Source organism: Topomyia yanbarensis, chromosome 3 (genome assembly GCF_030247195.1).
Source record: "Topomyia yanbarensis strain Yona2022 chromosome 3, ASM3024719v1, whole genome shotgun sequence".
Lineage (NCBI taxonomy): Eukaryota > Metazoa > Arthropoda > Insecta > Diptera > Culicidae > Topomyia > Topomyia yanbarensis.
Genome location: NC_080672.1, coordinates 73,361,245 through 73,375,522, shown reverse-complemented (window position 1 = coordinate 73,375,522; position 14,278 = coordinate 73,361,245). Strand labels below are relative to the sequence as shown.

General features: G+C 39.7%; 1 protein-coding gene across 1 annotated transcript in view; it reads right to left on the bottom strand.

Annotated features, from left to right (window-relative positions):
• Positions 1–291: 291 nt before the first annotated feature.
• LOC131687596 (ral guanine nucleotide dissociation stimulator-like 1) overlaps positions 292–14,278 on the bottom strand; it is a 72,993-nt gene continuing 59,006 nt past the window's right edge. The window contains exons 4-8 of the mRNA XM_058971683.1: positions 2,830–3,106; positions 2,637–2,763; positions 2,212–2,575; positions 1,449–2,152; positions 292–1,388 (exon numbers count right to left, since the gene is read on the bottom strand). Of these exons, the coding sequence (XP_058827666.1) occupies positions 818–1,388; positions 1,449–2,152; positions 2,212–2,575; positions 2,637–2,763; positions 2,830–3,106 (2,043 nt within the window). The 3' untranslated portion in view covers positions 292–817. The remainder of the gene's footprint in view (positions 1,389–1,448; positions 2,153–2,211; positions 2,576–2,636; positions 2,764–2,829; positions 3,107–14,278) is intronic.

Sequence of the window (14,278 nt, the reverse complement as noted above, 5' to 3'; positions counted from 1 at the left end):
CCCAGTTGTCTGAGTAAAGAAAAAGTAGTGAAAAAGTTTAGAAGATGAAGATGACCTACGATAGCACATCTTTCTCGTACCTATGGCGATCGCTATCCATGTATTCAATAAAAGTAAGTCTTTATTTAATGACCCAATTCAGGTTCGAAATCACTCTGAAATACCGCACCAACTAAAAATAGAGAAAACATTCCTTCTCGACAGCTGATGGCTATCAAAAGTAACTGAACCACTGACCCTAGTGGGCCTTGAGCTTCAGCAATGCTTTCTTTTTCAAATCACTGTCTCCCATTCAATAGACTAATTTTATCTTGTTTTTATTTCCAGCACTATCTTCACTTAAAGTATTGTAGATTAGTCTGCCAACTTCTGTTATCAACAACGCACAATACTATTCGTTTTGTTATTCGCTAAACAGATTATTTTCAATTCCAATAGTGGTTATTCCTGAATCCTGAAAAGCTCTATTTGTTGTCAGTGCAGTTTTGAATTAAGTCCAAACTTGGATGAACATCCAACCAAGCTGCTACTATAGTCTATTTTGTTATCATTGATAGATTATGGTCCTCTAAAACTTAATACGTTTAACGCGGCTAAAATATGCTTTCTTGTATAATCGACTCTCAGGATCCCTTCGTGTCACAACTTTTTTATACAGTTTATCTACACTAGAAAAAATCAGCATGCCGTTAAATATAACGTTGCGATAATATCAGTAAGTTCTTCAAAGAGATTTCTCGTTCAAATGTGGGGAAAATATTCCTGCTCGAATAAATATATTTACAATATAAATTGTCCCTCGATTTCTAATCGTTCTCTATCGTCCACTATCCGCGTCCTTTTTTGGCCTCAGGATAAAGTTTAGATTGTAAGCCGTGTTGACCGCGTAATACACGTTGGCGTTGTTTGGCAGCAGCAGTTCCTTGTCGGGCAGCACCTGCGCCAGCGTATACTTATCCGGATCGCCCTCCAGCCCGAGCTTTAGCATCGCATTTCGGATGACCTGCGGTGTTCGCTCGTTGTTCCCCAGCATAATGCTTTTATAAAGCACAATTCCGTCCAGCTCGACATGTTCCGTTTCGTAGGTAACTTTAATAATGTAAAAATCCGGTGAGCTCTTCTTCAGTGGCGAATCGTCCTTCAGCTGCCCGTTGATGATGGGGGCATCCAATCCGTTGTTGTGCCCCTTGGAGACCGAGTTTACCGTAGTGTTTCGTTCTCGGTTTGATTGAGGCGTTCGGATAGCGCTACCGTTAAGGTGATTCGATTTCTGACTACTCGAAGTAGTCGATTCCATCGAGAGAGACGATACGCTACTGGCCGCCGACAGTATCGAAGCGTTCGGCGGTGTGACGTCCCGATCTAGCGAATTGTTACGGGAGCTGTAGCTACAAATAAGACAAACCAAGGTTAGTTTAGACACGTTTCACTTCTGACAGCCAACTTACCTCTGATTGGACGCACTATTGATATCACAGTAGAATTGAGAACCAGCCCCACTACTGCTGTTGGATGCGATCGAATCGCTCTTTTTGTGTCCCTGGTGGCTGGGACGTTTGGTCATCTCCGGCATCGGTTCCAACTGACAGCTCAATGTATGCGCTTCCCGTTCGTCTAGGACCAGCAGCGAGGCAAACCACCGATCGAACAGAGCATCCTCTGGCAGATGATATGTATTGGCAGCACCTTGTAGCAGTTTAATCTGAGCTAGCACCTCGAACTCCTTCCGTCGCTTGTCAAAATTGATCAACCCATCCTGTAGCGTATCGGGGATGGCAGCATGAATCATCGTCAGGTCAGTCAGGAATGTCCCCAGATAAGGGATGGTTCCATGGCTAATTAACGTGTTCTGCTTCTGAAATACCTTCTGCAGATGCCGGTCGTTCTCGCCTACCGTATCGGCAAACTTGGCAGTACCTTCCCGCATCAGCACTTCCCGCTGGGCCCAGGCATTATTGTCCTCGGAAAATATACGAGCCAATTCGGTGTAGAGTTCAAGTTTTTCTCGAGGCAACACGGCCCAGGTTTTCGACAGTCGATAGACGGCGTTTGACTGCAGCCCTGAGATGATCGCCTTCAAGGAGGAGAAGTTTTTCAACAGTCGAAGCTCCTGTGCAATGTCAATCCAAGTGGATATGAGAAGGGCTCGTTCCTAGTAAAAAAAAGTAACTCGTTAGATGTTAAATTTAGTTAAAATACAGTTAGTCTTACCTGCGGTTTCAGCCGCGGTTCGATTAGCACACTGGATATCACCCGGAAGGATACCGCATTGAACTGGGTAACGGTGGCGAGTACCGATCCGCACTCGTGCTTGTCCCTGTTGGACCAGATCGCACCTAGACACTGGTGCGGTATCAACCGCTTGAACAGTTCCATATCCATTCGGGTCAGCTGTTCGGCAAAGTGCTTTACGGGGATGTTGGGGAATCGGTACGAGTTCAGCAGATGCGAAGGTGGCCCCCGGAAGGCAGGTTGTAAACAGAGCCCACCAAACTGGTCGGTCAGGTCATGATAATCGCTGGACCATGGCAATGGCGGGGGTATTCTACTGTACTTGTCTAGCCTATTTGTATATCTGGCCGAAGAGAAATGATGATTAGGATGTGCTGCTTATCACAAATGCCATTCGAACTCACCTATGTAAAGCTTTTACGTGTATTTCTGAATTTGGCAACCGCTTCGATGTGAACGCCAGAAGCCTTTGCAAGTTTTCCGTGTCCCAGTCTTCGGGGAATCCATCCAGCCAAACGTGCAGAACAGAGACTATAATGACAAAGCAGATAGTTAGTTTCTGAAGCTATGTTTTGAACTGTTCACGTTTGAACAAACCTAGAGTTTTCTTGTGCTGATCGTTCAGCGCTTCCGAGGGCAATAGTGCCGTTGGTTCCGAATGTAACTTCTCGTACCGGTTCAGCAGCAATTCCAGAACTTTCTCCGGCTGGGCAAATGTTCGGTACGTGGTAAGGAACACATTCACAAAGGTACTCTCCAATTCTCCGTCATCCGTCGTCAGGGCGTCCACTAGTCGCGAAAGGGTGGCTGCCTTTACGAACCGAACTCGCACGGTTTCCCATTCCAGGTGCGATATTTCATCGTCAGAGTCTTGCTGTAAAAGAAAGGGAGAAAGTGGTTGGTTAGTTCCAGCTACAGATTAGTTTGAAGCGATGTCGTATGTTTTTAACATTCTAGATTTTTGAGGACCACCCTTGATCTCATCAAATTTGTATATTGATCGCTCGATTATAGCACCTTGAAGAACTTTTGCAAGGTTGATTTTGAGAAACATACCTCGTTTAAGTCTTTTTGATAGTATCAAAACAGAAAACAGAATCGAAATGGTGAGTAAACTAAAAGTAATTATGTGAGAAAATCCCCCAGGGGTAGGGTTCGAACATGCAACCCTTGAGACTCCGGCCCAATACACAAATCCTTATGCTATCCTTGAGATATACTTCTGAGGACGAGAAAACAAGAGAGGAGCTAAATTCTTATAAGATAGCTGATGGACATATAGGGGAGATCTTCCTCGGGCCCGGAGGATATCCATTAGCCGAGACATGGCGGGACTGTACTCGGTGCACGCCCATACAATTTGGTCGATGTCGGGGTAACCGCTGCCACAAGCGCAGATACCACTATCCACGAGCCCAATACGCCGAAAACGGACATCCATCCTCTTGAACCTTCGAGACTATGGAATGAAGCAACCTTTCTTATTCACCATTGCTTCACGCAGTTTGCTAGCTTTCGATGGATCCCTGATGAGTAATACTGAATAATTCGTTGAAGCAAATTGATCTTTCATAAATATCACCTTCTAAAGCTAAAGCTAAACCATAGCTAAAGAGTCAGCAGAAGCATCCGGTTTCCACTACCGACAGTAGCGTTGTTTTATACAGACTAAAAAGGTCTCCTGGGTGGCCATGTTCCAGTTATTGTGCGGAGAAAAGTGATCCTTTGTTGGCACTTCTATTTCAGATGCTTAATGTTGCATCCCTAGGTACCATTCAAGTTGAACCAGACCCCTAGATGCCTTGGTTTAAAGACCTGAGCGATAGTTTGACCCATTAGTAGAAGCTGTATTTGTGCTGATTCACGCTTCCTGGAAATTAGGACTAGCTCAGTTTTCTCCGTAGAGAATTCGATACCCAGCCTAATAGCCCAAGTAGACAAAGTGTTCAAGGTATTGTAGGTATTGTAGGTCGACAGCTTTGGGTTCCGTAACAGAAACCACACCGTTGGCTACAAGTTGCCTTAACGTGCAGGAATTGTCAAGACATTCATCGATGTCATTGGCGTAAAAATTGTACAGAAGAGGCCTTAGGCATGAGCCCTGAAGTAGACCCATGTAGCTGAATGTCAATGATGACGAATCGCCATGCGAAAAGTACATGTACTTCTCCGACAACAAATTAAGCAAAAAAAAGTGTTGATAGAAACTGCATCAAAAGCCCCCTTAATAACAAAGAAAACTGATGCCATTTGCTCTTCACGAACATAAGCCATTTGAATTTCTGTTGACAACAACGCAAGGCAGTTATTCGTTCCTTTGCCTCTGAGAAAACCAAATTGTGTATCTGACAGTAAGACGTTTGCTTCCGTCCAATTGTCGAGAAGGAACGAGATCATTTTCTCGAACAGCTTTCGAATACATGAGACCACTGGAATCGGTCGATACGAGTTCTGATCGGAGCTGTTTTTACCCGATTTTTGGATGGCCATGACACTCACTTGTCTTCAATCATGTGGTACAATGCTACCCTCAAGAAACTTATTAAATAAACTCAACAAGCGTGTTTTGGCAGCATCCGGCAGATTCTCCAACAAGTTGAGTTGGCTCTGTCTGGCCCAAGTACTTCATGGTTGCATGACAAGAAGTTAAGTGAACACTCCACCACCAAAAAAGGCGTTCCGTTTGCGGTATCGCGATGTGACGCAACGTGATAGAACTTATGTGCCGGGGAGGAATTCGGACAAACCTTCTTGGCTAAATCGAATATCCAACGGTTCGTTAGTAATGTTTGGGTTTCGCATACTTCGGGCCGCGTTCCTAATGGGTGCTCATCGATGTTTCTCGTGTTATCCATCAACAAACCGGCGCCAGTAACCACATTTCTTGGCTTGCATCAGACCCTTCGTTCGTGTTTCCAATATCGCAAACTGTCGGTAGCTAGCGAGTAATCTGTTGTCTCAGAAGACATTATACGCGGCAGCCTTCTTCAAATATAAGTGTGAGCACTCTTTGGCTCACCACGGATTGGGAGAATGTTTTTGGATGTTCGCGCCGGGTACTGGTTTAGTCTCACCTTGATTCGCAAGAATCCAGCCAACCAAAAACCTCTAATGTTGCTCCGGAGGAAGTACTTGAGGGGATTCGATTTGGAGCAGAAATCCACGTCATTTCACCAGTATTTGAAATTGTCATTGCTGCACCGTGAGAGTTAAAGTCTCCTAAAACTAATTGCAGTGCAAGCAGGGGTTCTACGATGCCGTGTAGCCGCCGGTGCCCAACCGCGGTGTAAGGGGGAATACGAGCTATACAAAGCTCTTCCCATAACTTCTAGGCACTCCAGTAGACGTTCCATCTTGTAGTTCAACAGCCTCGCTCTCACTAGGAGGCAAAAGAACATAGAGGTTTGTTGAGGATGGTGACGAAGCTTTCTTTAGCATTTCTGCAAAAAAAAAACGTTTGGAACGCTCCGCAAGAGAACGTTTTAGTTTGTCCCCGCGTAGTTTGTAATCGGGACATGCCGAGATATCATGCCGACTCTCTGCACAGTAAGGACACTTTTCAACATTCCCACTGCACAAATAATCCACATGGTTCTCGCCGCATTTTCTACAGCGGGCCTTATTGCTACAATGAGTGGCTGGGTGGAAAATTGTTAACACTTAGTGCAATTCATGACCCCCGGTACGAACAGACGGACAAGCAGACTGACCTCGTACAAGAGGATGTAGTTCGGTAAAGCGGTACCAGCGAAGGTCACCCGATATGAACTTGATTGTGGTATGTTTTCTTTCCATCCCCGCAAGTACTGATGAAAGCAAACGCTTGCAAACAATTATTTTTACCGGCTAAAGTAAGCGGTCTCTAAAACAGACAACCTCGTACTTCAAGCAGATTCTCGCCTGTTAAACTCTCATCGCTGACGACGCCTTCAGTTTCTACCCGTACAGCTGGAATATATGCATTATAAACTCGCGTGATCACAGAAAGCAGTATCGTTTTCTTATCCGAACAGACCTTTCAAATTTCAGTCACATCTGAGAACTGTAAGGTTTTTAGAAATCTGCAGAAGATTCAGTGATTTAGTCTTGGGCTGAAAACGACTACCAATGGAACGGTTGAAAGTTTCGGATATTTTTTGGATCGGAAGAGACTTGGGAATCGATTTGGCCACCATTTGACCGTCCGGGGAGGGAACAATCGACACCGTCAACGCACGGAGTCAGCACTCGCGCAGACGGGAATAAAGCAAATAAATGTGTTAAGAAACGCGTAATCTACCTATCTTGAAACTGGTTTCCAACGACGTACCGATCCAGCGTACCTAGCTGGCCATGGTTTACCTCTCATTGCGCGAACAAATGGCTGAAGAATGTGGTCTTGAGAAAGAGAACAAAGCAATCCCGAGATGAAGCGTCCAATCACACACTGCACAGAGATTACAACACACCCGAGCTGTCTGAGATTTACGGCACGAATGGTTCGTTTAGGTTTTAGATTAGTTTGAAGAGATGTGGTATTTTTTCAGAACATTGTAGATTTTGAGAAACCATGCACACATCCTAGGATCTAGACATTTCAGAAAATTTTAATAACTATCACTGAACTATAGAGCGTTGGAGGACTTTCGAGAAACAATTTTTTCACTGCTGATAGTGATGCAGACTTTCTATGACATATGTTTTGTGCCTTTTCTAACGTAAATTATCTAAACATCGTTCGTTTATTGGCCCAACAAAGTAGAAAACTTTCATTTAGTTCATTTTTAAATGAACTGCTCATTTTGTTCATTTTTAAATGAATTTATTCATTTTATTAATCGAATTTCCCTTAATCGTTGTACATATTCGTTTTCATGTATATATTTTTCTTTATGCCCTTTTTATTGATTTTTTTCACTTTATTTTATTTATATGATTTATATTATTCATTCTAATCATTTTGTAATTTTAATTTTCTTTCATTGTTTTGCATTTCACATTTTTTTGTATTTTTCCTCATTTTATGAATTTTATAGCATATTGTCACTTTTTTAGATTCTTTATTCGAGCAGGATTCAACACTGCACAGTGATCCAGAATGCAAATTTAGCAGGAATTTTGAGATTTTACCAAAGCTAAAATATTTAGCCTAATTAAGTCTTTAGAGAAGTTTTCGTAGTTTGTGAGCGCCTTCTTTTTTGTTAATACAACAAATCGGGTGGTTCTAATTTTACTAAGATCAAAAAATTTACTTTTTAATCAATCTAGCTAGAGCCAAACGACCTTCAGCGAAGTTATAGAACGACAAATTTTGGAAAAGTTTGCTGAAGACACGTAAGCTCTATCTGTCATATTTTTCATTTCACAAATTCAAAATCGAATGTGAAGATGTTCCTTAGTGTGTTTCATAGAAAAACTGTTTTATTCAAATAACTTTTGCGGTATTGAATTAAAGCTAAAGTAATCCTCAGCCAACTTTAAGATTGTTTTAAGGTGAATAATTTATTTCATGGCACCACATATCGAACTATTTTCGCTGAAAAGTTGTGAGCACCACTTTTTCGTCAAAAGTGGGGTTCTTTGGAATAACAATATCACTCATTGGGGCAAACAAAAGATAATTCTTGTTCTACCAAAAATAAGGTCATGATTAGAGTTATAATGGCGAATGGGATATTTTTTTAAATTTCATAAAACAGATTTAAAAAAATATATTTTTGATAAATTAAGTGCTTATATCTTTTGAATAATATAAGCTAGAGCTCTGATGTGTTAGAAGAAAATGTTCGACTTCAAAAGCTCCTGAACATCTGAAAGAAAGGTTGAAAAAACCTGTTTTAATCCACCTAGTGGTGCAATTGTACCTTTCTCATTTGTCCAAACTACGATTCCATGTCTGGTTATGTTCAATACAACGGTGAAAATGAATATTACATGTTCAGTACGATTTGCACACACATACAATGGATCGACAGCCACGATCTTGAGATGCTATGTGTCTACACTGGAACATCGCATGCGGCGGCGGATCAAGGAAGAGGATCCGGGGGGTCCGGACTCTGCCGAAAATGTTCAACTTGTTAATAAATTTTAAACTAGTTTCAATTTTAAAGTAGCAACCCCTCATTGCATACTCCTACCTACGCCTAAATAAGTCAAAAAAAACCGCCGGGACGTTGACGATTTTTAGAGTGATTGCATAACCTTTCTATATGAGAAAGGCAAAACGGTGCCAAAGTCCAAAAAAGTCAATGTTGGTCAAAATTTATTTTTTCGAGATTTCATCAAATCTCAACGTTTTATGCATTTTAAAGTCATTTGGCATCAAAAATGCAAATTCGATTTTGAACTTTTCCCTTACACCCCCCTTTGAGAATTTTTCATTTCAGTTTATATGGGAATTTGCTGTGTGGACGCACTCATCAACCCGTAACTCTAGAACCGGAAGTCCAATCAATAAATAAATTCAATAGCAGCCGATGGGAAGGTTGTACCTTTCATTTGAGACTAAGTTTGTGCAAACGGTCCAGCCATCTCTGAGAAACAGAGGTGACATTTTTTCCACATACACACATACATACACACACAGATATTTTCCGATCTCGACGAGCTGAGTCGAATGGTATATGACTCCCGGCTCTCCAGGCCGGGATTACGTTGACGATTTTTAGAGTGATTGCATAACCGTTCTATATGAGAAAGGCAGAACATGAAAACTGAAAAAGTTATATTAAAAATTTGGTTTTACGCAATAACCCTTTGTAACCCTTTCTATTATGTTATGTTAAAAATTCGGTTTTTATGAATTACGGTGGTCAATATAACAAATATAGTTTCGATTTCATGACAAAATATTGAACTTTACTACTTTTCTATTATTTTAAATAATGGGTAAGGTGGCTCTATTTTTTTAAATCAAGAAAATCAGAAAATTAACTTTTTAATGGTTTGAGATATAATTTCACTGTCTCCCAGAAAATTGAAGTAAACAAAGTTTTAAAAGACTTTATGAAAGACACTGAAACTCTATGTCATGTACTTTTCATTTTACAAGAAATTTAGCAAAAAAATTAGGGTGTTTCTTTAGAAATGGATTTCTTTGTATAAATTTTGCAGTGTTGATTTTCATTAGGATCACTTCAGAAACACTTTTAGATATTTTGAAGGTGAACCATTTGTCTCAATATACCGAACCTGTCGCTTCTCTCGTTAGAAAGTTATATATACTTTTTACTGAAAATAAACTACTTTTCGAGTTAATATTGCAAGATTCAAAAAATATCGCATTTGCCATTTTTTGGTGATCTATACTAAAAAACATGCTATTTTATATGACAGCAACGGTATTTAATGTTAAATGCCCTATGTGAAAAAGTTAGTTTTCTTATATAAAAACTCATAACTTTAAAACGAAAAAAATTTAGCACTTGCTGTTTAAAAGCAAATTATGCGCCCTAAAATAATCTTCAAGTCTCGACAAACATACGACTAGGGCGTAAGAGCCAACTGTCAAAATTCACTTTGATGGGAAATTCCGGACGAACCGTTACTCGCCCATCACACATGTTGCTAGTAAACAAAAGAGAAAAGTTTCCTTTTTCATTAACTGCTGTGAACTGTCTTTGGCCAGTAACAGTTGGTCCGGAATTTCTTTTCTGATAATTTCGACAGTTGACTTTTAAGCCGTAATCATATGTTTGTCGAGAAATTGTCCAAAGGGAACTGTAAAATAAAAACTGCAAAACTTATAGAAATAAAACCTTTTTTTAAAAGAACACCCTAAAGCTTACACTTGGATTGCTCGTGCAATGGAAAGTATAAAAGTTAGGGCTTGCGTGTCTTCAGCAAATTTGTCTGGAATGTGTCATTCTACAACGTAATCAAAGACAGTCAAGCTCTACCTAGGACCGTTAAAAGGTTCAATTTTAAATAATGCTAAAACTAGAACTACCATAGCTTCTGTTTAGATGAAAAGAAGAGCCGTGCAAAGTATAACAACTTTGCCAAACATATTGTAAAGCTAAGTCATTTAATTTTCGTGAAAAGTTAAAATTCATGCTAAATTCACATTCTGGACTCCCAAGAAATAATTGTAAACTTTCCTAAAACCTAGATTGCACTTGTAGTGTTCTATTGTTACTTGGGCTGTGCACTGTGTTCAGACCATCCCGTACGTAATTCTATAAACTAATGAGTGATCAGGTAGATCGTAATTGAAGCAGACGTCATTAACCAAAATAGCTGTCAATAACAAAAACGTTAATTTTCTATTATTTATTCAGTTTCTTAGAGATTTTATTCGTTGAGGACTAGAACTGTGTGACGGATTCCATGAAAAACCGGCCGACTGCAAAATATGACCATCGTCGATTCGAACGAAACTTTGCAGTTGTGTTCGGTTTATGAATCTTCATGATTTTCTCGGGCAATTGCAATATTTTGATACAAGAGCAATTTTTCAAAAGGGCGTAGACGTTTCTACATGCATTAATTTCAAAAATTTGTTGTTCGATTACTCTATTTTATGCAGCAAAAATATCTGAGAACGAGTGTCACGTGTTGACTACTTCTTCACGAACAAAACATACACTGTAAAAAAATTGGTGTCATTTGTCACAAAAACAAAAATTAATGTTAAAAATTTACATTGCAAAAAACATTTTTTAAACTTTTTATATTTTATCAACGAAAACCTAAAGAGAAAAGAAACATTTTGAATGTAATTGCATATGCATCGGTAATTTTTTTGTAACAATATCACCAGCTGTGTGTATCCTTTTTCAACATTGAACAACTCCACCATTTTCCAGCCGATTTTCACGAGTAAACAAGTTGTTTTTAGGATATTTTATGTCATTTATTATAAACACAGGTTTAGAATACAACGTCAATTAAATGACCACCCCCATTTGATAGACAAAAAGCAGCACTTTTGCGGGCATTTTTCATGACATTGGAAAGCCGACTCATAACTAAAGTGGCACTTAATGACGTTTCAGGATTGTGCTTATCTGTCAAAATTGGCTGGAAAATGGCGGAGTTGTTCAATGTTGAAATAGGGTACATCCAGATGGCGCACCCTACAGTTTTCGAAAAAAAAACATCAAGACTGTTTTAATTCTGTGATCTAATTCATAACCACTAAAAACTCAATCATGATCAAGTTGTGATAAATCATCGTATAGTCAGACCATAAACAATGTTCCTGCATTTCTGGATAAAATTTTTATGAATAATGCTCATAAAATGGTGCACTAGTTCACGGACAGAAAAACTGTTTGGCAATGGCATAGCATAGTTCATAAACAAAATAAACATCTCCACACATGAAAGCGTTGTACAGACGTTACGGAACCCAAATTGTGCGCAATTATAAAACACATTTTTGCTTGCTTTCGTTACGTAAAAACGTGATTGTTCTAGAATTCATGGCACATTATTCACCAATTTGAGAACATTTTTTCCGTCCTTGGCTTTGGAAAAGCACCTGAAGCAAAGCGAACAATCGGAAAGTGAGTGAACCGATATCATGGTAGTATTTCTTGTTTAGGTAAAAGGCGCCGATGGTTGGGTGGTAAACGTGACCGCCACCCACCCCAGTTGGTCTGGGTTCAATCCCAGTCGAGGTCGTTGAGATTTTTCAGAGGTGAGAAAAATCTGAGGTCACGCCTTCCTTCGGAAGGGAAGTAAAGCCGTTGGTCCCCGGTCCATGAGTTGATGGGTCGATATCCAGTCCAGATAGTGGGAGTGTCACCTCTCTGGCGTCGGTGTTTGGCCTCTTAGCGGAAATAGGCCGACGGAAAATAAACAGAACTGGAAGAAGAAGAAGGTAAAAGTAAACCTTTTTGGAAATTTTCGAGTTCGCGAATTGCAGCCCGGGGACAACTTGACAGCTCCCATATATTGAACTCATAAGCAAATTTTGTGGTGATTTGGTGATGTCATGGCGGCTCGAATGGAACAAAATTTAAAAAAGGCGCATCCCATCTATTATTTTCTATAGCTGTAAAAAATTAACAATTTAAGCATTTGTATCACCAAATTTATTTCGCTGTTCAAATTAAAAACTGTCCTTACCTTAACAGAAACATAGATTCCATTTTGGATCTAAAAAATCCAAGAAAAATAAATCGATTTTCAGAAATACAAGAAGATTGCTTTCAAAATCGAGCCACTTCCACTTATATTGAAATTTCCGAAAATCTTTGAGATCGAACCAACATGACATCCTCCGGTAGACGCCCTTCAATTAGTTTTCTGTCGGGCTGGAGCTGAGTAATATGCGAAATGAATTCTGAAGGAATCCGTACCAAAACCATCGCAAAATCTTTTGGACAGAATTATTGCAAAAGTCGAATAAAACTCTGGCAAGAGTCGAACATAATTGTATATGGGACCGTACACAAATGACGTAACTTTTTTCGGCGATTTTTGACCCCTCCCTCCCCCCTGGTAGCATTTGGTCACAAAATTCCTCGTAAATAACGTAGCATTTACCTACCCCCTCCCCCTCGTCCCATGCAAAACGCCCCGGGTGATGAAAAAAAAATTACATGGTTTTCAATTATTTTAAATTTCAAAATGATTGACGACTTTTATCAACATTTTCATTATAACAGCAAATTGCGTGCAAAATCAGCCCATTTCATCACAAATATAGTGTTGATTGTTTTGTTTGGAATTTTAAAGAGAAGTTCTCTCAGTTCACAATCCTGCAGCTGCCAATAATTCTAAGAAGCATACGTTCATCTAAATTACTAAATTTTGTTTGGTTGAATCCGAAGTGAAAATTTAAATCAGTTTCCAAACTAAGTTTAATAGTTAGCAACATTAACTAACTAATGTAGCAAGTTAAATCCGCACACAAAATCTTTTCGTATTTTTGTGAACTTGTAATTCCGCGAACCGTAAAATTTACCTCATGAAAAACCGCATCAAAAGTAACTTGTTTGAATTTAAATTTATTTCTCTTGGGAATAATGGAGGATCATTAAATTGTTTTCTCTAAACAATGGGTTTTACACTTAATGCTACGTCGCACAACTTCTGACCCTACCCTCCCCCTCGTCACACTTCGTCACAATTTTGGTATATACAACCTTCCCCCTCCCCCCCCCCCCCCCCAAATGCTACGTTATTTATGCATGGCCCCTATTCCTGGCAGCATTCTAAAACCGGGCACTACCGGTTTGCTCCCAGAATTCTGGTAAAAGCGCATAAATTCTATCCAAAACCAATTTTGCTAACTGTGTAGAAAATCCTACATATTTCGTTTATATTCCCAAACAAAATTCTAGAATTCTTGACGTTCTTAATTAATTCGAAACAAGATGTCATATGTTTACGAATTTTAGGCTTGGTGATTTACTTTCATTGGCCAAAATGATTTTCATTCATATTTCTCGGGCAATAAGCACAAATGATTTACCGATTACACACTTCACACAACAATAAAACAAACAAAACAGTTAAATTTATAATAAGATTTATGTACATTGCTGACAGTTTCCAGTTAGGGATAAATTTATTCTCTAATAATTGTTTTCTTTATCCACATTTTGGAATACGCTTTTTCTAAATGTTGTTCTTGCTGCATTGACGGCGTTCATAACACACGTAACGAAACACGTTTTTCTCTTGAAACTATTTCGTTTCGTTGTTCGTGGTACTCGTACGAAGAAGGCATACTAGCGCCACCATCAAATTAGTGGTACATATATGAAACAAGCACTACCAGTCAAGTTGTCCCCGGGCTGGCGAATTGTGGGCATGGTTCAAATGCTTCGCACCGCCAGTCTCCCGTTCGACGTCGGTGTATGGTGAAAATTGCCGGTGGCAGCGGAGTGGTGCGGCGGCGCCCATGTTTATTCTAAATGTCTTCAAACATTGATTTTCGTCATATACTCGTCAGCCCCATTCGGAAAATATCAAATTATTAAGGTTAAAGTGAATTTATCTAAACCAGTAGGCGCCATCTTGGATTTCAAAATGGCTTAAAACATAGATTTCCTTCTTGTACCCGTCTACCGCATTCCGAAAATACCCTACTTTTATTTGTATTTTATTT